Below are 22,975 nucleotides of genomic sequence, written 5' to 3'. Positions count from 1 at the left end.
GTCCTCTTGCTTAGGACAAAAGCAAGACCGGTAGCAACTTGTTGTGATGGTTCGGGATTTATGGAGACCAGTAATGTTTACGACATCTTGAGTGGGCTGTTAATGTACTTGTTTAAAGAATATTGTCTCTGTGACCATGACAGAGGACACACCTCTCTGAAACATGCTTCTGTCATTTCTCTTATTTTTGTCAGAATCAGATGTTTCTGTGTCAAAAACGTTGGCCTGTCTCTTATATTAAACACAGACTCCTGACCCATTCATGTCATGTAATACTATCATCTAGCACTGCTGTGAAGTCTGGACTTTATTGATGATGGTGAGCTTGAAAAGTGGGTGCTGATTGAAACTGGATTCTTTGTAGCATCACTGATATTCTGGGTGAAAGAAAGTGGCATGACTTTCAGTGGCCCACTTTTTTCTGAACACTGGCAGCTACCTTCGCGTTCCTGTCCTTAATGACTGCAGAACGGTGTTGTCACACAGGGATCCTTCTGACACAGCTACTCTGAATGGAGCAGGAGAGTCACATTTGTTACAAACTGCTGGGAGAGTTACCAAGGCTGAGTCCCCAAAGGCTGAAACCACCATCTCGCATAGTGTTTCCTACCCTTGTTGTCTATTTCATCCCCTCCCCCTTTTTAAAAAAAATAATTTGTTATTGTTGAAAAGTATTACATATGTCCGCCTTTTCCCCCCATTGGTCCCCCTCCAGCCCACCTCAGGCCTTCAGCACCCTATTGTCTGTGTCCATGGGCTATGCATACATGCATACAAGGTCTTTGGTTGATTACTCCCACCCACCCTCCCCCCCGCCTTCCCTCTAAGATTCTGCACTCTGTTCCATGCTTCGAGTCTCTGGATCCCCTCTGTTCATCAATTTATTTTGTTACATGGATTCCACATATGAGTGTGATCATGTGATACTTGTCTTTCTCTGACTTATTTCACTTAGCATGATACTCTCCAGGTTCCTCCATGCTGTCTCAAAGGGTAAGAGATTCTGAACTTACTCTTCCCTTGGCTTCTATCTTTCTACATTTAATTCTATCTCTGAATATTCCTTTTGCATTTTCCTTACTAGTATTCTGGCTGAACCTTCCACATGGATACTTCTCAGGTTTGTGTCCTGGGATCACTTTCTTTCTCATTCTGTCCCCAGAGACCTGAATCATTCTAATCAACCTGTTGCGGGCTTTGTATTCCAAATCTGTACCTTCAACTCCGGAATTCTTCCCTAAACACTTTTAAGCTATCTCAAACTTGGTGTCTTATAGCAACTTTATATTTAACATGTTCCAACGTGAACTCACCCTTTCTAAAATGGCTGTAACTTCTTTCGATGAATACTGCCATCAATATCCAGGCCAAAACCTAGATCAATCAATCAGGAACCAAATCCGGATGATTCCCTCTGTTAACATTGCTTCTACCTCTACCTCGAGCTTCCTATTGCTACTGCCTTAGTTCAGGCCCTCCTCTCCCCACGTGCTCACACAACAGTTGAGCTGGAACGTTGGCCCACCTCTTCTTCCCTGGCTTCCATCCAGACTCTGTCTCGCTGGCAGAGGGAACCTGTTGATGTTGCTTACTCTTCTGCTTAAAACCCTGAATGGTGTCCTGACACTTACACAGAATAAATTTCAAATCCCTTAGAATAAAGGATAAGTAATAACACAAAATAGTGACTAACTATTCGGAAAACTAACTATTCTCTCCATCTCTCTCCAAGTGTAAATATTGCCTGCAGTTTTAACATACTTTTCTACTGATTCAAGTATCTCAAAATAAGTAAAATCCCTCCAAACATTGTGTTGTTTTTTTTGTTACACTCGAACAATAACACATAATTATTATTATCCTGCTATAAAGACACCCCACCCATGGTACCCACGTCACCTACTCTACACACCTACCGTCTATTCATTCCTCTCTTCCCCAGGCCCTTCGCTTCAGTTGGCTTTCTCTTTAGGAATTACTTTTCAGACATCATGTGTTTTTGTAGTTCACTTTAGAACCTTCCTGTTTAGATAATATAGAAAGAAACTAGACCATTATTCTAACACACTCCTGGCTTATAGTGCCTAACTCAGGAAGCTACACTGAGATTGCTATTTGCCATATTCTTACTTGTGCCTTCAAGCATCCTGTTTGGCCTTGGCCCTTTTTCTCTTTGAAAGCTTTCTTTCCTCCTGGAAATTAGCTGACGTGCAAGTCAGAAAGACTTCTACACTTATGGCTCAGGGAAAGTAAATTCTAGATCATTACATTTTTTCTGCTTTTTGAGCAGATACCTGTTCCTAATTTGCCTGAAAACACTAGTGTGAACTATAAATGAAAATAATTCAGTCATATGGACACGTATTTTGACAAGAATATTTATTTATTATTAAAAAATACACAAAGGCAAAAAGGTTGCTTAGCTGCTGATTCTCCATAATACAGCAGGGCATTGTAAGAAAGGGGAATATATTTGCTGTATCTGGCAGTTTACATTTTTAAGGCATTTAGGCTTAAAAGTAGCAGGCAGGCCTAGGTGCCCTTACTTGAGTTTAAATACACTGAGGCACACTAGGCAGGTAAGGGATTTGAGACTATACAATAAAATTCTCATGCACTTGTGTCTTAGGATCATATATCTGTCCCCCCACAGCTCTCATTCTTTTTTTTTCACATAAGTTTTGGAATTGTTCATAGAACAATGGTAATAATAGACTCTTCAATAGTTTGCTTATCACGACAACCGATGGGACGCAACAGAACTATCTCATAGACGGGTTCTGTAGACTCTTACCAAATTGCGGCTCCAGTAAGAAAAACACTGATTTATAAAGGCACAGCGGAGACAGGTTTAATGCATTAAATATAACATGAATCATTCACAATAACACGTTTAGTTTTGCAGGGAACTTTTGTTAATACAACACAGTTGGTCACACAAAATACAAATGCTTCTGTTGATTTGTCTTGGCAACTCAGATACATCAACAGTGCTAACAGTTTAACAGCTTTGTTCTCATCTGACAGAAAATAATGGCAGTTCTGCAAGGCAAATGTTAAACCTGACCGTATGTATTTATTAATTCCACAGTGTTTTGACAGATTATAGGGGATGGAACTCAGAGGATGCTGACACGCTCGCTGAGGGCTTTCATCTCCGTTTCCTCAGTCTCGGGACTGTCGCCGGGACTTGCACTGGGGTTGACCAGGTGTGGGGGGTACTGCAGCCCCTGCTCGCCTGCGTACTGCTCCCACCGCAGGTCGTCGCTTTCGTGGGTGATGTAGCGTTCCCCGGTTTTGCACTCCAGCTCTCGTAAATCTAACCAGGTCTGATAATCCTGATGAAGAAATTCCAAAATATTACCACGGAGATGATTACAACTCATTCAAACGCTGTTGTCAGTTCCCACAATTGATGAGTTATCCCTTTTCCTTTCACTCTAACCTTGTGTGTCTTTCCTCAGGCACCCTGAAGTGACAGCAGCAGTACCAAAACCATCCTATTTGCCCGAACTTTGCAAATGCATACTGTTTATGCAATGTGCACCGAAGGGTGGGCAGTAGTAAGTGCTTGCAGTCAAACAATTAGGAATGTTGGTATTCCTTTGAGACCGCAAATAACCCTTCAGTATTCCAGAACACCATTTTCCTAAACTTTTAGTTCAACCCTGGTGAGTTTTGCTCAGGGATTAGAGCATCTGACCATAGACCAAACGGTTGAGCGTTTGCTTTCCTGTCAAGTGCACATACCTGGTTGCAGGTTCAATCCCCACCCCTGCTGGAACACGTGGGGGAGGCAACCAATCAGTATGTCTTTCTTACATCAGACACATCAATGTTTCTCTCTCTCCCTCTCCTTCCCACTCTCTCTAAAAGTCAATGGAAAAAAATATCCTGGGGTGAGGATTAACAACAACAAAAAACTAAACTTAAATTCAATGTGAAAATAATAAATATTTAAGAGAAAACAAGTGTATACCCATGCATGTACATTTGTCATGCATTTTTTCTGTATTGGTCTAGGCTTTAAAGACACAGGTACAAACAAGTACAGTGCATGGCCATGTGAGGCCATTTATACTTGAGCATTTATCAGAGTTGCACCTACAGGTGCTTCTGAAAGCTGGGCCTTGGGGTTTTGTTCTGACCCTTAGGTTTCTTGATTTTGGTTTATTGTGTGCAAGTGTGTGTGTGTGTGATTTTCTTGATAGAGAAGTTTAGAAACACTAAACTTTATTAAGTCCTAAGCAGTTGCATTCTTTTTGGCAACCAAATTGATATTAGAATTATACTTTTAAAAAATATGACAAAATATTTTTGCATACAATATCAAAATCTTACAAATACTTAGAAGCTCACCTGACTGAGGAAATATCCAATAATTGATTTTTACCTGTAGCCAAGGGTGACTCAAGGTCTTGTCCACACTATAGCGCTTTCTCATTTTTACTTGCAGCAAGTTATTGATAAGATCAATGGCTGAAAAAGAATGTTAGTTATTAGTGAAAACAGATGACAAACCTGGAGCATATCATGATTCCTTTACAGTTTATTTCATGTCTGTTATTTCTCACAGTTAAGGCAGCACAGTGAAAGCAGGCGCTAGAACCTGAAGAACATTCATCTTGAGAATTCTAAAACCTCGGTCTTCACTTTACTTTGGGTGCTGAAAAGTGAAATTGGAAACAATCGTGGAGGAAGGCATATGATTCTTTTTTGAATATGATTAAATTTCTCTTGGTTTAGTCTTTAACACATTTTTCTAAAGTAGAAGTTTTATTTAAATATGTTTCATTTAAATACATCTTGTACTAGTGGCAGGATAAAACTAATATTCAAGAGAAAGCACTTACTAATTTTGTTGTAAAATGTGTTTAAATTTAGAATGCACACAATGGGCTTCATAGTCTTGAATTAAATGATGGCCATCTGGATACCACACTTAAAAGGGAAAATATATAAAACATGAGTCGGGACTCATGATAAACTTACAGCCTGAAAACCAGTGGCACAGCAGGATTAGACCCGTGTCTCTTTCACAGACAAAAAAAAGTGAATTAACTCCCCAACTTCCCCAATGACTAATTCCTGAGCCGGTGGCTCTGGCTCTATTGTTTGGTCTACACCAGCATGCATGGACCGGAAAACACAGACTATCACAGGGGTGCAGAGGCCACCTGAGACCAAGATCGCTCATCCAATCCGAATGAACCAGGCTCCTTATCATTATAGGCAAAGAGAAGTGATTTCTGCCATCGTTTGGTAATCTAGAATTCTCTCTCTCTGATACGAACATTCTAAATATTGGCCTGCACGAAAGGCTACAGAATATCAAACATCTTATTCTTTGACTGAAGAAAGTAAATGTGATAGCCCACATTTAAAGGCTGCCTGTGTCTCCACGCCCTGGCCAGGGCAAGGATCCCTTAGGAAACACAGCACTTAGTACAGTTTCCCATTCCACACGTGTTCTCAGAGAGCTTTTGAAAGTATAGTTCTCTCAGTGAACGGTGTATTGGGCTTCGGTCTTAAAACATCCATGATTTACTCACTGGTGAGTAAAGTGCACCTTCCATTCTGGCTGCTGTGAAGTCACAGCACCACTGGAGGATGCGGGGTGCATGGAGAGCTTATGTGCTACGGAGCGCACGCCGCAGCATTAAGCTTCCCCCGACACGGCAGGGAATAAATATATGTTATTAGTTCACTCATTCTGTTTTGAATTCAATAATTAGGAGGGCAGGAGTACAGTAGCTCAACAAAAGGTTGCTTTGTGCCCAAATGGGCCTCAACAGTGAACCACACGGCCTAATGGGGAGGGAAGCACCGCCAGAGGAGAAACTAGAAGTGTCTGAAGGGAATGGAATATGTGAAGATAAAAAAATGGTTCTGCTGAATGAAGCGTAGTCAGCTGTCAGGACAGCCAGTACACAGGTGACCTGAATACGCACAGCAAGAAGACGAGGACCGCGGGAAGAAATGCGTTCAGGACACAGGGAGAGAACGTGTGTGTCTAAACATGTGTGTGGGTATTTGTGAATTTATAAACATATTTGTGGCTCCTGGCAGAAAACAAAGATAATTAACTATTAAATGTTGGCGCCTGTACTTAAATGTTGGGAACATGGTGTTACTGAGAAAATAGGTGCATCATTCATGTTTGAAGCTCCATGCTACTTGTCACCCTTTCTGGAACTCTTAAAACATCCTTTTTATTCATTGTCTCACACAATCCAGCATTAATGGTACCCTCCAAATGCCTTTCACTAAACATATTTTTAAAATAAATTCTGAAGCGTTTCTGTTTTCCTAAAAATGTTCTGTTTATTGGCCACATTCTTCATACATATGTATCAAGCATTCGTTCACCAAACCTGCCTTAAGAAATTATTATTGGCAATTATTTAGGGAATAAACAAAAATATCTGGCCTCCTAAAAGGCTCCCAATCTAGTTGCAAAGGCTAAACATGCACACATGCGCGCGCGCGCACACACACACACACACAAATAACAATATGCACCATTTGAATCTCTGGCCTGTGTCAAGTATCCTGGCATCACTCTCACTTAATTCACGATTTATTCAAAATTCCTCACAATGGCTCTAAGAATACCTCTGTTAGTTTCTTTAAAATTCAGTATGTCTAGTTCTGAACAGTAGTCATACCTCATACCTGCCACTGAGCGTCCTCTTGTGACACCTCCGTTCCCCCAGGTCTCCCTCCCAGCAGCATCCTCCATGGGAGATGCGTCCACACTAAGGGGGCGAACCCAGTTGCAAAGGAGCAAAGTCTAGTAAAACGGAAGCAGCCATCGCAATCCCAGAGGGAGCTGTCCATCTACAAAGTCCAAATGGGTCTCAACTCCAGTTCCAAAACTCAAATTGAGACTCAGAATTCGGAGTGAGAGGGAATGTGGTAGGGCATGCCTTCAAAACTGTGGCAATGGAAGGGGGAGAGGGAGAGACCATGGGAAAGACAAAATCGGGCCATTCTGTGAACTTCTCTCAAAAACAACGCAAAAGAAAAAGTGAGGCCGCTTTGGCAGTGGAACTAGGAGGAAAGAAGAGGATGGCAAGCAGGATGGAAAGTCAGAGAGAAAGGCAGCCTATTGCATAGCACACAACAGGATGCTAGTACCCACAGGGAGGATAAGGACTGCAGAAACCCCAGGCTCCCTGGAGCTCCCTGAGAACAGGAACAACACAGGCAGTGCCTGCTCCTCCTCCTCTTTGTAGTAAATCTGATACCAACATTTACAGAGAGGCAGAGAGGGGTAGAATTATTTTCTGATTGTACCTACCCAGTTATTCTTGGAGTTTGCTTTTCTAATGCTACTCTGAGAGTTCTGTTATTTATCCTTAAACTCAATCTCATCTTCCCATATTATTAGTAAATTGTTGTATATCTGAGTTCTGTCAACACCGTGGATAGCCATATTAGGCAAGCAGATGTTTTTCCTTTTTCTTTTTTATTGAAAAATTTTAAAGAATTGTATGGTTCACTTTTTCATTTTTAAAGAATTTATCCCTCATGAGCAGAGAGTTTTATGCTTTCTAAAATGATCCACACTCATGTTTCCTCTAAATTAAAAAAAAGAAAAGAAAATCTGTTTTTTGAAGTCTAATGTTTCTTTTCTTGCTACAGCAAATTATTGCCTAACTAGAGGCCTGGTGCACAAATTTGTGCACCAGTGGGGTCCCTTGGCCTGGCAGGATCAGGCTGAAACCAGCTCTCTGATATCCCCGAGAGGTCCTGGATTGCAAGAGGGCACAGGCCAGGCTGAGGGACCCCACTGGTGCATGACTAGTGCCGGGGAGGTACCACAGGAGGGCTCCAAGGCATGTCCAGCCCATTTCCCTCAGTCCCAATTGGCTGGACCCCAGCAGCAAGCTAACCTTTGTTGGAGCGTCTGCCCCCTGGTGGTCAGTGCATGTCATAGCAAGCTGTTGAGCGGCCTTCATATATCATTAGTATATTATGCTTTGATTGGTTGAACGGACGACCAGACGACTGGACACTTAGCATATTAGGCTTTTATTATATAGGATACAGTTATTTTCCCCTAACTTCCTGTACATCAATTTCTGTCGTCGTTCCATCAGTTGAAAGACTGAAATGTTAGGAAAGTGAAGAGAAAATTTTTATCAAACATTCCCTTTTACCAGAATGGGCCTTTCAGCAGATGTTGGGATAGCTGAAGTTCTGTGTAGCCTGTTTGCCAGGTGCACAAGAACATCTGAACAAAAACAAAATTAAGTGGTACGTGCAGGTGCTGAAGAGCTTTATGTTTTAATATGAAAAGAAATGTTCCATCAGAGTGTTAATTGTATGGATTCCATTTTCTTCTGGTATCAAAATACAGAATTATCTCTGAAACTGTGGAAACTATATTGCAGTCATTCTCTATTTCAAAGCAAATGCCATGTGTATGGACACAATAGATTCTATGTATGTAGAAGACTCATTTGCATGTGCCATTGCATCCAAAGCTTGGAGAAAATCCTACAAAAAGAATGGAACTGGGCATATTTGGAGACATAATTGGTCCCTCAGGTTACATCCCCCAGTCCCTCCACCATTCCCCATTGTTTACTATTTCAGTACGTGCCTATGTCCCCCTTTTCTCCCCACTAGGTTTCAGCTCCTTTAAGGTCAGACAGATTGTATATTCATTTTTGCACATAAGTTTCACAAATATTTAAAATAAAATACATCATTTAATGCATTAGCAAAGTGCTTGCTAAATAGCATTTGGGAGATGGACTACATTAATTAGGAATTTAAATAACCATTTTCTCAGCTCTAAGTTTTAATATCCACATTATGTGCATATGGTTTTTATATTTTGGCTAAAAATATTCCTGGATGGTAGGACATCACAACTCTACACAATGTAACAGATCAGAGGATCAGAGACTTCTATCAGAAAATTAGAGCAATGCTGAGAATATCTGCAATACAGATCGGGTTTATTTTACAAGGCTTATTTTACAGAAGAGAAATTATTGGTGAACCTCTGGGGCTCACCTGTTTTATCCAGATACAGTACTTTTTACTTTTATTTTTTTCTATACTGTCTTCTGTCTAACACAAATTATTCAGGTACAGATTTTCAAATAAGAACCCGGATCAGAACTATCACTCTAGAGATGGAGCATCATCAGTCAGCACTGAGCTCCTCACCTTCTGTTTTCCTTTTCCCTTTCCATTCGGCCTCGCAGTTGGTCAGTGACGCCCTCAGTACTTCTCCCTTTGGTTTGCTTCACGCTGGTGGGTAAGTTGTGTGTTTATTTAAAAATCATTTTGCAACCCTTCACATTCCAGCTTTCAACCCAGCAAGCTGTTGCCGGGCAACATGAACTGGGACGCTCCTCTCATGGCTGGAGCCAGAGGCTGCCTGCAGCAACGAGGCCCCTGGAAGTCATCATCTCACCGGTGCCTGAGTCAATTACCGCAATCCGATGAAGTGCAAGACCTTTAGAGACTCAAGCCCCAGTCTTTCCTTTTCCAGTTCTTTCCTCAGTGCAAAGTCATTCTGTCAATGGTTACTCCTTCGCTTTACCTTCAATTTCATCGCCTCTCAAAGACCAGCAACACAATTTTAGAAATCCCGAACTGTTTAAACATACCATACAGCAGCCCCCAAACTGATGCCAATGGATTCAAAATTCAACGTAAAAATCAAAATATATTTATATTATTATAATGATGTTCAGGGTGGATTTTTCTTTCATTTTCACTGCACACTAATATCATCTAGAGAGGTCTTTGTTTTTAGTGTGTGTTTTCTTTAATGCTGATACTCAAACCAACGTTCAAGGTGGTGGCAGTTTTCAGACATGCCCTGGTGTTGCTAGTCTGTACAGCTAAGGTGGGGAATGACGGCTGAGCAGTGTTTCTCAGATTTGCCAGGCATTTGAGTAACCCAGGGATCTACACTGACGGTTCTGATTGCTGGGTCTGGGGTGGGACCTGAGAGTCTGCAGTTTGTTGTCTCCCAGGCGGAGTCTTAGACCACACCTGAGTAGCAAGGGCGAGAGGTGTGAGAACACTGGAAGCAGTTAATAACTGGTTTAATAGGGCCTCTGACTCAAAGGCTGTAAGTGCAGAGAAATGAATCTAACCATGGAGAACGGTATTTGTGCTCTATGCCATCTGGTTCAGTATTTGGGATGAAGACACAGAGGGTTTCAGGACAGCTTCCCCTCAGGAGATGCCAACAGGAAGAGCAAACAAGTCGCATTGTACAAGTAAGTTCCAAAAGAGCTACGGTCTGAAGCTATGGGCCATACTGGTAAGATAGCATTTAACAGGGACAAACAGAACTCAGTCCTCTATTTAGGTCCCTCCTTCCCACCCACCGAAAAGGGTCTAAGTACAGAACTGAAAAACCTGGCTTATCAGCAATATGCCTGAGAAAGAATCCAGGGTTCTAAATCCACCGTAAACTCAACATGAATCTGTTCACTGTCCCCAAATCAAATGTCATTTTATGGCGCGCTAAAAGAAATGTGTTCTTTACAATGAGGAACATGGTGGCATCACTTTACTTTAGACTCACTGAACCTTGAATCAGAGCCATTTTGAGGTTTGGTTTAAAGAACATCAATGAAGAGGAAAGTGTCTGAACTAGAGTGATGAGGAGGTTGAAAGAAAAACTGATTGCTCAGGACATGATGGCGGCTTCCAAACCTCTGAGATAAGCTTTTTGTTATAAAAAGGATTAGGCTTGCTCGACCAGGGGTTATAAACAGAGTTCTCCTCATTGTGCTAGGGTCAAATTAAGAAGAAATAGGGCTCCTCATGAAATTGCATATTTTCCACCAATGGAGCAATTTCAGAATATTATGTATAAATCCTCAGTGGATTGATACCGTGAAGCAGTACAGGGGTTAGATAAGATTTTTAAGAGCCTATATTTTAAAATATTGTGTTGTCATTGTGGAAGAAAGCAAACTTACAAGACTATTTAAACTTTGTTGTTCTTCTACCCTAATATCTCTACATAAATTCAGATGCCATATTCAGAAGTGAAATTTTCATTTTATAATTCGATTTATAGGAGACCTTTCAATTTTGGGGGCGAATAAACATTTTTGAGCACTTAGAATGCCAATGTTCTTGCTAAAATTTCCTTTGGTCATTTTCTCTTATAAATTATCTGCTAGAGTAAATGCCATGAATTTAATTTTATCAGAATAAATAATTCCTTTCCTTGTGGGGACCTTTTCAGATATTAACTCATTTGATTTTTTAAAAATTCACTCTACTAGTGGATATTGAGTCACTGTATGCATTTGGCTCATAATTTTAAAGTTCCTTATTGAACAAAATACATGTTTTTTTAAAAAAATTAAACACAAGCAATCTCAGAATTTCAAGTAGAGATTGTCTAACACGTTAAACCCTCGCGAAGGTTCTGGCCCACATAATTCGCTTTGGTTTATCAATCTTGATTGACTGTCCTGGCACCAGTCCGGCACTGGTCAGCAGTTCACTAGCTAGTCCCCTCGCATCTCCTCCAGGCAGCTACATCTGACAGTGGTGCTAATATGTTGACAAATATTCATTAATATTCAGCTGGCTTGCTGGATCTTCAAGCCTCATATACTGTTGCAAACACAGTTTAATTATTAAAATGACAATTGTCTTTCTTTTGTTCCTTATACCATTGGGTTTCTGGGTCTCATCCATGCAAGGCTTATTTTCAATGAGGTTATTTTTTGTTTTGAACAAATGTAGTGAAAAGGGGACCCACAGCTGGTTGCTTTTCATGGCAAAGTGCTACTTCCGACGTAAGTGCTTAGTGTTCTGGAACACTGTCGAATTTTGAAAACATACCATGTGGTAACGGTGCTATGCTTTCATTTAGCTTTGCTTTGTGTTTGTACTGGCTGTGTTTTTCATCTGAAATTTCTGAGGGAAAACACACTTGTGACCAATTTTATTTGAATTTACCACACTGAATGACAAAAATTGCTTTTAAAATAAAATTCGGATGCTTTGATAAATTTAGTGGTACATTATTAGAGCCATTCTGTGCCTTGAGATGCCATGTATTCTACACTGTACATAAGTGTCAGCAGAGGACTGATACCAACTAGAAGCAAAAGTTGGAGCTGTGCTCATGGGGGAAAGGCAGAGGCAGAAATATTTCCATTGAGATTGTGGAAGTGGAGAGTGGAAAAAGTCTGCTTCACTGGTGCACCATCGCATTTTGGTGATTTTGACAAACTATAGAATTAATGCAAGGACCCCCCCCCCTTTTTTTTTTCTATGTGGTATGTCAAGGTTTGTGTCTGATCTTAACTCTTAATAATACCACCTAGCCATGTGACTCTGAAACTGAGCAGTAACATCACAGCAGGGGGCCTGAGGGTGGGTGCTTCTTCACACTTCACCTGTGCACACAGAAAACAATCTCTGATGGTGGGGGTCGGGGCTCATTGTGAGGCAATTTCCGCGGCTGCCTCTGTGTTGATTACTGCCTGCTCGCCTCCCTAATGGCATATAAAGGAACATCAAAACTCGAAAGGAAAAAACAGTAATTTCTCTGGAGATTTTCATAGTCTATTACCATCAGTCTTAAATTTACCACGTGTCTCTAATTGAACACATCCATTCCATTCGATGATGGAAATGTACTTTTATTCCAACAAATGCTCTCCCTTCGCTGCAGGTTTGTCATTGTTCTTCTGGTAAGATGAATTGCAAATTATATTTCACATTACCAGCTATGTTACAAGCACACCCTTCGTTATCTGTGTCTTCTCTCTTCCTCTAAGAATAAACTCTTGGGGAAACAAGGGCTGTATAATAGTCATATATAAAAAATTAATATGTGTATTATGATCTTGAGCAACTGATGGAATGCAGGAGAAGAGAATTCATTTGACTTTCCCACTTAAACGTTCTCCTTTCTGTGGGCACAGATGGGTTGCAGGGGTGGGGAACATCCGGCCCATGGGACATATAAGGCCGCAAAATCATTTGGTCTGGCCCTGACAAGGCATTAGGAGTTAATTAAATGTTTGATCAAATATAGCAGGCTAATTTTTAAGTTAATAATTTTGTATGGCTCATGAATGATGTTATAAATATCCAAATGGCTCTTGGCAGAAAAAAGGTTCCCCACCCCGGTAGAATTGCATCTTCTTCATCTGCTCAGGCCTGATGCAAGGACTGGTGTTACAGAAAAGGAAATGTAACCCCCTAGCTCTTCAGCAAATAACATTCACCTATAGTCTGTTTATTTAAAAATTTAGACACATTTTAGACCAGGCATGAAATAATTAAAGTTATACAAAAGGTTATACTGCACTTATTCCTGGACCCTTTTTTCTCTCCATGAACTTTTGTTCATTTTTATTATTTTTTAAACATGTCATATACACCTGGTAAAAGATCTAAATCAATCAGTAAGAAGAGTTCAAAATGAAGATAAAAACCTCTCTTCTCATTATTAGACCTGCTCTCCAGAGATGACTTTTTAACTATTTAAAAATGTTCTCCTGATTATCTCTATACCTTTCAATAATAAATGCGATATCTCTTATGCTCGATTCAATAACTTTCAACCAGTGCTGCTCCTGCTCCGTGGATCAATGACAATCTGCGCTCTGTTAATTAGTTTGTGATTAGATAAGCATAGAAAGTGAAACTAAGTCTTTGGAAACTTTTTATAGTATTTTTACATTGCTATCACATTTACATTATAATATATTAGACAGGGTTGGGCAAAGTAGGCTTATTGTTGTGAGTATGCAAAACAGAGTTCATTCTTGCATTATTATTTATTAATTATTGTATTATTTTCAATATAAACAACTATAAACCTATTTTTGTTGAGAAACTTTATAATTTATCAACATTTGAATATTGGGAACGTAATTAACATTTTTTTTAGAGCACTGCCAGCTGTGAGGTCTTTCAGGGGTTCCGGAATTTAACTGTAATTTTTTCCTCATGAGCCAGGGCTCTGAGCAGTGGTTTTCAAAGTGTGGCCCATGAACTTCTTACAGTCTCAGCACAGGATGGCATTTTATGGGGGTGGGGCCCGGTCATCTCTGCTTTTAGCTAGTTCCTCCACCAAAATTTAAAATGGCCTGCGATAGACCTAGAGCCAGACCATGACAGGTTGTTTAAAATGAGCCATAGTCAAGGAGATTCTTGGCAAGTTATGAGGAACCCCCTGCCTTGCAAGCATTCCATGTTCTGTTAGCTAATTTTTTCATTTCCCACTTCTAAGCTTTACACTCCTAGTAGCTACTTCTAAATCATAGACTGAGTCTTGCTTGCAAATTTCTGATTTTTTTTTCCCAACGTCGAACCAGGACTCACTCTTATGATGTACTACTACATGCAACAAACATAAGGGCTAACCTGGCCTTTCTCTTGTTGTTGTGGAGTTCCTAAAAATGCAAGGAAAGGAAGGGCGTATTGGTACACGATCAAGGAAGGTGCAATTTCCTTAGTTTCCTCTGATTATCTAAAAAATGTTTAAGTGATAATGGGCTTCCCTTTTCATAAGATAAAGTACATTTGCCTGATTAAGTAAATATTTTAAAATAGGTGAACAAGTCCTTTCAAGGAACTGAGGAAGGTCACAGGATGGACATGCTGAGGGCTAAGCTTCGTATGAGAGAGAGCTGGAGGCGAGACCAAGGCCATGGTTAATTATTGATGGGGAGTAATGGATAAACTCGATGATGCCAAATGACCATCCAGTCACAATGATGAAATGAAACAAGATAGAACACACAACACTGCCTGAGAATGAACTGAAACGTCTCCGCACTCCCGCTCCATGATGACCTAGTCTCCTCTTGTGCTTTTATTTGTAATCATCTGACTCCTTCTGGAGTGTTTTCTTGTATACACACATTCTTCTTTAGTTATATGTATAACTATACATAATGTAAGTATCTAGTTTCATATATATAACTACATATAGCACTGTAATTAAATATGTGTTTAGTTACATACAAGGTGTCCCCCAAAATGTATACTCTTTGGGTAAGTATTAATTCCAATGGGTTAAATCTGAAAAGAAAGAATCCTATATAATAAAAGCCCAGTGACTGAACAGTGGAATGACCAGAATGACCAGTCGACCAGTTGCTATGATGTGCACTGACCATCAGGGAGCAGACGCTCAATGCAGGAGCTGCTCCCGGGTGGTCAGTGCACTCCCACAGTGGGAGTGATGCTCGGTTGACCAAGATGAGCAGCTGCTCCCGCTGCAAACCCCAGGCCAAGGGGCAGGAACCTGGGCTGCTATCATCGTCTCCTTGCCCCAGGTCCTCCTCCTCACTCCATGCCGCCTCCTCCGGATGCCTGCAGGTCGTGCAGTGCCACTGCCAGACTCGCAGAGCTGGGAGGCAGGTTCGTGACCACCGCGGGACTGAGGCCTACTCCGCCACTTCTCAGTGCTATTATCTCTGGGCCCAGCCCCAACCGGGTCCCCTGGAGAGGCCAGTGCTCCACTCCACTGAAGAAGCCGGACCAGGGATTAGCCATTCAGAGGGCAGGTCCACAGCCGCTCAGCTGACTGGGATGAGCAGCACTCCCACAGTGGGTGAATCCCCGCAGGCCATGCCCCCCACCAGTGCACGAATCCCATGCACCGGGTCTCTAGTATTATCATATCAAAAATAATTAACATGTTTAAAATATTCCCTATAGGTTCCTAAATATCAAGCCCTAAGAAATAAGGAAGCTTTGGTGTGTGACAATGTATGATGTAAGGAATGAAGACAAATGATTTGAAGGTCAAGCCTTACCACTGTGTGACCTGAGGCAAGTCACTTAGCCTTTCTGGTTTCTACTTCAGACTAAAACATGTTACTTATTAGAGGATCGTTATGAAGAATGGCACAATGACGGCTCAAGCACTCCAATATATAGTATTACCTTATATCAAGTCCATGTCTATGCTAAAAGAAAAATGCAGGATAAAGTTTTCATTCTGACACATCTGTGTATGCTACAAAGACCTTATAACTTTCTTTTATTTTGCCTTTTCATGCCAAGAAAAAAATACAATCAAAGAAATGTCTGAAGAACTCTTGGGAATCATCAGTATGCATGTGTTTTCTAAAATTATACAATCAATTTTTGGTTTTCCACCAGGGCAATTCTTAACTTAGCTGTTCTCTTCCTCAATCTAAATCCTTGGCTCACCCCACACCTGCCTTCAGAGATGCCTTTCACATCCTTTTCTCATTCGGTCTCTATTACCACCTCATGATGTGGGCAGAAACCATTACCCTGTTCTACAGATGAGGAACTGAAGCTCAAGAAAGGTCAGTGATGGCTAATTAGAATAGCACATAGGACTGTATCTCAAACTGCGTGGCCATCAATCATTACCTTTGACTGAGGGGCCTACATTTTTATTTCCATGTATCTGGATTCTTACTGGTTTTGGTGTGGTTTAAAGTATCCTGAGATTAAAAATTACTAATATCAGTTGTGACCACCCTTTGTCAGATACCAGTTTGCTTGTGTATTTATCAGATCCCTCATGCTTAAAATTACTTGGTACCAGCTGCCCTGTTATAACTTCTAATTAGGAAACTATTTGTTCTCAACAAGGTAGTGAGATAGAATCTGGGCCTGTAACTACCTCACCGGGTATTATGACACAATTTACTAGCCTTTCTTTATGTTCAAATATTAGTTCTGTTCATACACTAGCAGTTAGGTCTCATTTGCCATTCAGAAACTCGATCAGCAAGCAGCACAACTCCTGTGCCTCAAAGGCAAGAATGAATTACAGGAAGATGCCAAGGAGAGGCCAGTTAATGCTCAAACTGATACCTGGGTTTTGGAAAAGTGAGGGTTACCTAAGCTGGTCTTCACGTTACTTTTTCTGAGTAACAGGAAATCCGTAGTGCTTAGGCCTATCTATAGGTGAGCAAATGTGTACTTCCTGGTCAAATATAAATGCCTTGAATTCTATGATGTAATCCCCTCTTTCTGAAATGCTGCCTATATTCCTTTTTATTCTTTAGTGACTGGTCTAAGTTCCATCTCGGAATATGCAATTCTTCCAACTACATAGTTGTTGGAGAGCACAAGAGACTTGGTTGGAAAGTTGTAAGGAGGACATTCTGAGAAAAGGGAAGTGTGTGGAAGGCTGCCTGCCCTGTTTGTCGGAATTCCGACTTAGGGGAGACTTAGGGGAGTCGAAGGCAGTGCCCTTGATTATTCCTTGACCTTTCCAAATAAGTCTGTGCAGGAGCACACCCCCGGGTGTTTACTGGAAGCCTTATTCTTACTCCCTCGATGCCCTTGCCTAGAGGACAATGTAAACACATGTGTCCTCCCAAGATTACTCACCCTACTGATTGTATCTAAAGATAAAAATTCCAATAAAGGCCTAAGGAGGCAGGCAATAGGGGCAGCCCTGGCCACTAGAACAGGGGCCCCTTAGCCCTCTCTTTCACAGTCAAACAGTGTCTGAGTAATCTGTTCATCCTTCCTTCAGGGGCTGCCGGTCAGCCCCCCCACACAGTGATTCTTCTTCCTCTGACCTTGGAGACCCTGATTTTATACCTCACTAACAATCCAAGGAAATACATTATCATTTTCCCAAATTTATGTAACTCATCTCTCCAACAAGTTTTCAAGTTCTTTAAAGACATTTTACGTGTTGTCCTTTACTTTTGTGTTACTTATGATGTATGAACATTGTGGTTTCCCAAGAAGAGTGTCTAGAGCTATTGATATCTATATCTCTGGTCTCTATTATCAATGGTAATTAAACCTTCATAATATACAGCTATTCATTTCTGGCCTAAATAGCTGATATCTGCACACAAAGCCAGCACATTTCCATGATAATAGAGGGCACCATTTATTCCACTACAAAAAAATGTTCTCCAAGCTGGAGGGGGCAGGGGGTAAACTGTGGGCATGCTGCAGAAACCTGGGCGCTGCCTCACCCTACGTGGCGGCCAGTGGGCTCCGGGCCCACTGGACCCGAGATCCCAGACTCTCAGAGACCTCGGACATGGGAAAACAGAGGCCCATGGAGGGAAGGGCCGGAGACCCGCAGCAAGTCACACCAAGGCCAGGACTCGAACTGCAGACTCCAGGAGGCCTGCGGGGGACAGGGTGCGTCCACATCAGACCTGGACCTGACCCCGTGCTCCCCGCACCCCATGGGCTGTAGGCGAAGGGTGTAGTTCCAGGGATGTGGGTGTGTCCCAGCTCCGCATTGCTCAGGGTGAATGAACCCAGGAACCTGCCTGGTGCTCCAGCCCCTGGACCACTGATCGCCCCCACCCCGCGCCTTCTTGCAGCTTCCGGTGACCTATGCCCAGCCAGTGGGTCTTCCCTGACACATCTCTGCCCTCCAGGCTTGGCATTTCCAAAGGCGGTACCCCCGGCCTAGAACACCTGTGCCCACCTGTGCCAGCATCCTTCGGGGCTCAGATGTTCCGGGGCAGGGTCAGTTCTAGGATCCAGGTCTCTCCTTACAGCCTTGTCTCCGGGACACCCTTTCCTCTGGCCTGAATGACAGAGACCTGGTCTGGACCACGCTGTGTCCAGAGCCCAGCGCAGGGCATGGAGCAGACCCCAGGCAAGGCTGACCAGCGGGCAGGCATCCTGTCTGTGCCCTCCACAGCGTGCCAGCCTCCTGAACCCTGACAGAGGTGAGTCTGTGCCACAGGCACCACTGAAAGGTCCACAACAACCAGAATGTGAAGGTCGGTTAATGGCCACAAACACCAAAGCCATAAACCACCTTGGGAAGGGCCCAGCTCCCTAGAGAAGGTAGGTGGTCAGGGTCCCTCTGTAACCTGTCTGCTCCTCTAAGATGGTAAGGCTGCTGGGTGGGTCTGGGGAGCAAAGAGGGAGGAGGCCAGGGAGAAACCACTGTCCTCTTCACAGGAGCCACCCTGTTCTTCAGAGGCCACGGTGTGAGAGTGTGTGTGTGTGTGTGTGTGTGTGTGTGTGTGTGTGTGTGTTCGTGGTTCGTGGCTGGGAGTGGAGACTTTTTAGTTAGACAGACATTGCCTCTGTCATGCCCTCACTGTATGACCCCAGACAAGGTACATCTCCCTGTATGTCAATTTGCCCATCTCTATAATGGGAGACTCAGACATGATATATGAAAAGGTCCTAGCACAGCTTGTGGAACATGGTAGCGCCCCCATAAATAACATTTTTCTGTAATTATGCTGTCATGAGCAAGCAGCACTGTGTCACCCAGGGATGCTGGAATGTACACACACTGGGCATCAATGGTTAATGTCATCTCTTCTGCGGGCAGGGTTTGGACAGAGAGGAAGCTCTAGGTAATGGGAGATCCTAGGCCTAAACTCAGAGGCCCAGGTTCTCACTCCAGCTCTGCTTCTGACTCCCCATGTGGTCTTAGCGACCTGCACCCATATTTTGAGTCCTGGTTTCCTCATGTGTAACTGGAGAGGGGTTACATTCCATGAACCCAAGGGTTCCAGCTCTGACATGTTCATGTTCATGAGTTGTGAAGGTGCCCCTGTCCCTTGCTGGCCCACTGCAGAGAAGTGTCACCTGGGATAGAAAAAAAAATATTCCACTATTTCAAGATAAAAAAGATTAAATGTGAAGGTATTTTTCTAATGCTCTACTCCTGCATAACAGGAAAATGCTTGGCCTCAGAGATATTCCTGATTTGCACTGTAGTAAAAACATCAAGTATTTTACTGGATTTCTGGCTTGAAGTTATCAAATATAATGGTAACCATGTTTAGAGATCACAAGGTTATGCGATAATTCCCTCTTTTCTGCTTTCTGAAAAATAACCCCTTCACTTTTGCCCATTGAATTATCCTAAATATTTCATTAGTCCTTTGGCTACATGACAGTTCTTTTGAAGGGCACAGATTCCTTTAAGATCTATCCATCTAACTATGAATTATAACTAATTAAGGATGTTAAAAAAGTTGTTGCTAATAGTCATTCAAAGCCCTGATGATAGATAGCTCTTGGCCTTTAATACTAACAGCAATCTGAGAACTTAATTATGCTATTTTTTGTTTTTACACATGCAATAACTGTTATCAAATAGATGTTTATCTATGAAGTATTTGCCTTGTTAAAGGGTGAAAAATTTAAGTGAACTTAGAACTAGGTGTTGCCTGAAAACTAAAAGAGAAGCAGGATCAGCGGTGTGAAATGTACGCAGACTGTCTGTGTAGGGATTCTGGCTCTCACGCTTGCCAGCTGTGTGATTTTGGCCTGTGGTGCCACTTCTTTTGCCTCAGTGTTCTCACTTAAAATATGGGTCTGATAGTCAAACCTATCTTACAAGGTTTTTGTGAGAATTAAACTCCAAATCACATTCACTGAGGAACCTTTTCCCGAAGCATTTTTCTCTGTCCCCACAGCCCCCACCACTTCTTTTAAAACTATATCCTTCCTTTAAGAAAGGAACATTAATCTACACTAATAAAACACAAACATGCAAATTGACTGTACCTTCGCTATGCCTTAAGCCATGCCCACCAGCCAATCAGAGCAACTATATGCAAATTAACCCAACCAAGATGGCGGCCGGCAGCCACGGAGCTGGAGCAAGCAGGAGGCTTAGTTGTCCCAATGATGGAGGAAGCCAAGCTTCCTGCCTGCTGCCAGCTCTGAGCTCCACTCAAAGCAACGAAGTTTTAATTATAGAAGATAAATAAACCCCAGATACTTGCTTTCAGCTGGCCAGCCGTGGCCATGGAGCGGGAGCAAGCAAGAGGCTGGGTTGCCCCTGGCGATGGAGGAAGCCAAGCTTCCCTCCTGCCCACCCTGGCCGGCTTTGAGCTCCTCTTAAGGCTACAAAGTTTCAATTATAGAAGGTAAATATATCCCAGAAAAAAAAAAAAGAAAGAAAAAAAGGAGAGGCTGGGAACTTCCATCACTGGCAGGCTTGGCCAGCCTGAAAATGGCCCTCAGCCCCTCACCCAGATTGGCCAGGCACCCTAGTGGGGACCCCCAACCCTAAAGGGGGTGTGGCCAGCCTAAAAACAGCCATCAGACCCTCACCCAGGCTGGCCAAACCTCCATGGGGTGAGGGTCCCCACTGGTGGGGGGGGGGCTTGACCAGCCTGAAAACAGCCATCAGGCCCTCACCCAGGCTGGCCAGGCACCCCAGTGGGGATCCCCACCCTGAAGGGGGTGTGACCAGCCTGCAAAAACCCATCTGCCCCTCACCCAAGCTGGCCAGGCACCCAAGCAGGACCCCCACTCTGATCCTGGACACCCTTCAGGGCAAACCACCCGGCCCCCACCCATGCACCAGGCCTCTATCCTATATAGTAAAAGGGTAATATGCAAATTGACCCTAACAGCAGAATGACTGGGAATGACTGTTCACTACGACACACACTGACCACCAGGGGGCAGACACTCAATGCAGGAGGTGCCCCCTGGTGGTCCGTGTGCTCCCACAGGAGGAGCTCTGCTCAGCCACAAGCCAGGCTGATGGCTGCCAGCACAGCGGTGGTGGTGGGAGCCTCTTCCGCCTCCTCAGCAGCGCTAAGGATGTCCGACTGCAGCTTAGGCCTACCTTCTGCTGGCAAGTGAACATCCCCCGAGGGCTCCCGGGCTGCCAGAGGTATGTCTGATTGCCAGCTTAGGGGGAGCGGGGGAGCGGGCCTAAGCCAGCAGGTGGTCATCCCCCAAGGGGTCCCAGACTGCGAGAGGGCACAGGCTAGGCTGAGGGACGCCCCCCGCCCCCGCCAGTGCACAAATTTTTGTGCACCGGGCCTCTAGTAAAGAATAATGCAATAATTTAAATTTAAATAATGCAACACTGCCAAGGTAATCTATCAAAAATGTTTCAGAGGTACATATAAGAAATTATATATAAAGATTATCTAATACTGAAAAAAAATAGAAACAACCTAAATACTAAGTATACCAAGGAAATGGCTAAATAACATACATGCTCTAATGTCACACAATGGAAGTCAATACAAAGAACTTGGCATACAACTGTAAGTAATATGATCATTAAAATATCAGGCTCATAAAATTCTTGTGTCCATAATATATTAAAAGTGCTTAATACAGAAACAGGTATATGAAGATTACTCTTAGTAAAGATTAGGTATTACTAATAAAACAATGTATAAATATGTATATATTCTAAGAAAATATACCAAAACATTACCAATTTCTCTTGGTTACATTTACCTCTTAATTTGCATTTATAACACATGCACATTTCATCAGAAGATATTTCTGGTTGCCATTTCCTTCACTTCACAATCCACCCCAATCAATGTGTCCCCTTTACTCCAATGGGCAAGTCACAGTGAGCATTTAGAAATTTAATAATTAACAACTGAAATAATAAGGCTTTAAGCACTATTATTTTTGAATGAGGAATATTACCTTCATGGGAGATTTCCTTCCAGGGGTTCGGTGGGTACATGAAAGCTGCATTCTGGATTTGGTCATGTATGTCTTCATCTTCATTGAATGGGAAGGTGCCGCTTAGGCTGACGTAGATGATCACCCCGACGGACCACATGTCCAGAGAGCGATTGTAGCCCTTGTTCCTTAGGACCTCGGGAGCCAGGTAAGCAGGGGTACCCACCACCGACCTCCGGAAAGACTTCTCTCCGATGATGCGGGCAAAACCAAAATCACAAAGTTTCACCTGTTGATAATAATGGTTTGCAGAAATGGGGAGGTCATAAACCGTGTGTAAGTGTCTTAGCCCAGGTCTACCAAAGAGTAGGCTGTATGGAGTTCTCAAGGTAGAAGTAATAGCTGTTTTCCATTTTATGTACTTGAAGAGAAGAGTTTATATATTGATATATTGAGTGGTTGATGTATGTTTTCATTCATAAAAATACTATCTAAACATTTCCTTCCTCCTCCACCCTCCAATCCAAGAGATACGTGTGAAAATATGTATACTCAGTAGTGGGTAACATCGTTTTAAAAGGCAGTTCAGCATCATGCAAATCAGGGAAGTGATGGACTT

The 22,975-nt window shown here is 42.6% G+C and overlaps 1 protein-coding gene across 2 annotated transcripts in view; it reads right to left on the bottom strand.

Annotated features, from left to right (window-relative positions):
• Window positions 1–2,662: 2,662 nt before the first annotated feature.
• The window catches only part of PRKD1 (protein kinase D1), a 303,270-nt gene continuing 282,957 nt past the window's right edge, over window positions 2,663–22,975 (bottom strand). The window contains exons 17-19 of one of the 2 annotated variants that reach the window (XM_036354098.1): window positions 22,378–22,645; window positions 4,394–4,479; window positions 2,663–3,338 (exon numbers count right to left, since the gene is read on the bottom strand). In XM_036354098.1, coding sequence (XP_036209991.1) covers window positions 3,120–3,338; window positions 4,394–4,479; window positions 22,378–22,645 — 573 coding nt within the window. In that variant the 3' untranslated portion in view covers window positions 2,663–3,119. The remainder of the gene's footprint in view (window positions 3,339–4,393; window positions 4,480–22,377; window positions 22,646–22,975) is intronic. The other variant, XM_036354107.1, reaches the window with a different exon arrangement.

The sequence above is a fragment of the Myotis myotis genome, unplaced genomic scaffold, assembly GCF_014108235.1.
Source record: "Myotis myotis isolate mMyoMyo1 unplaced genomic scaffold, mMyoMyo1.p scaffold_m19_p_1, whole genome shotgun sequence".
NCBI lineage: Eukaryota > Metazoa > Chordata > Mammalia > Chiroptera > Vespertilionidae > Myotis > Myotis myotis.
The sequence above is the reverse complement of the archived record's forward strand: the minus strand, read 5'-3'. Positions and strand labels throughout refer to the sequence as shown.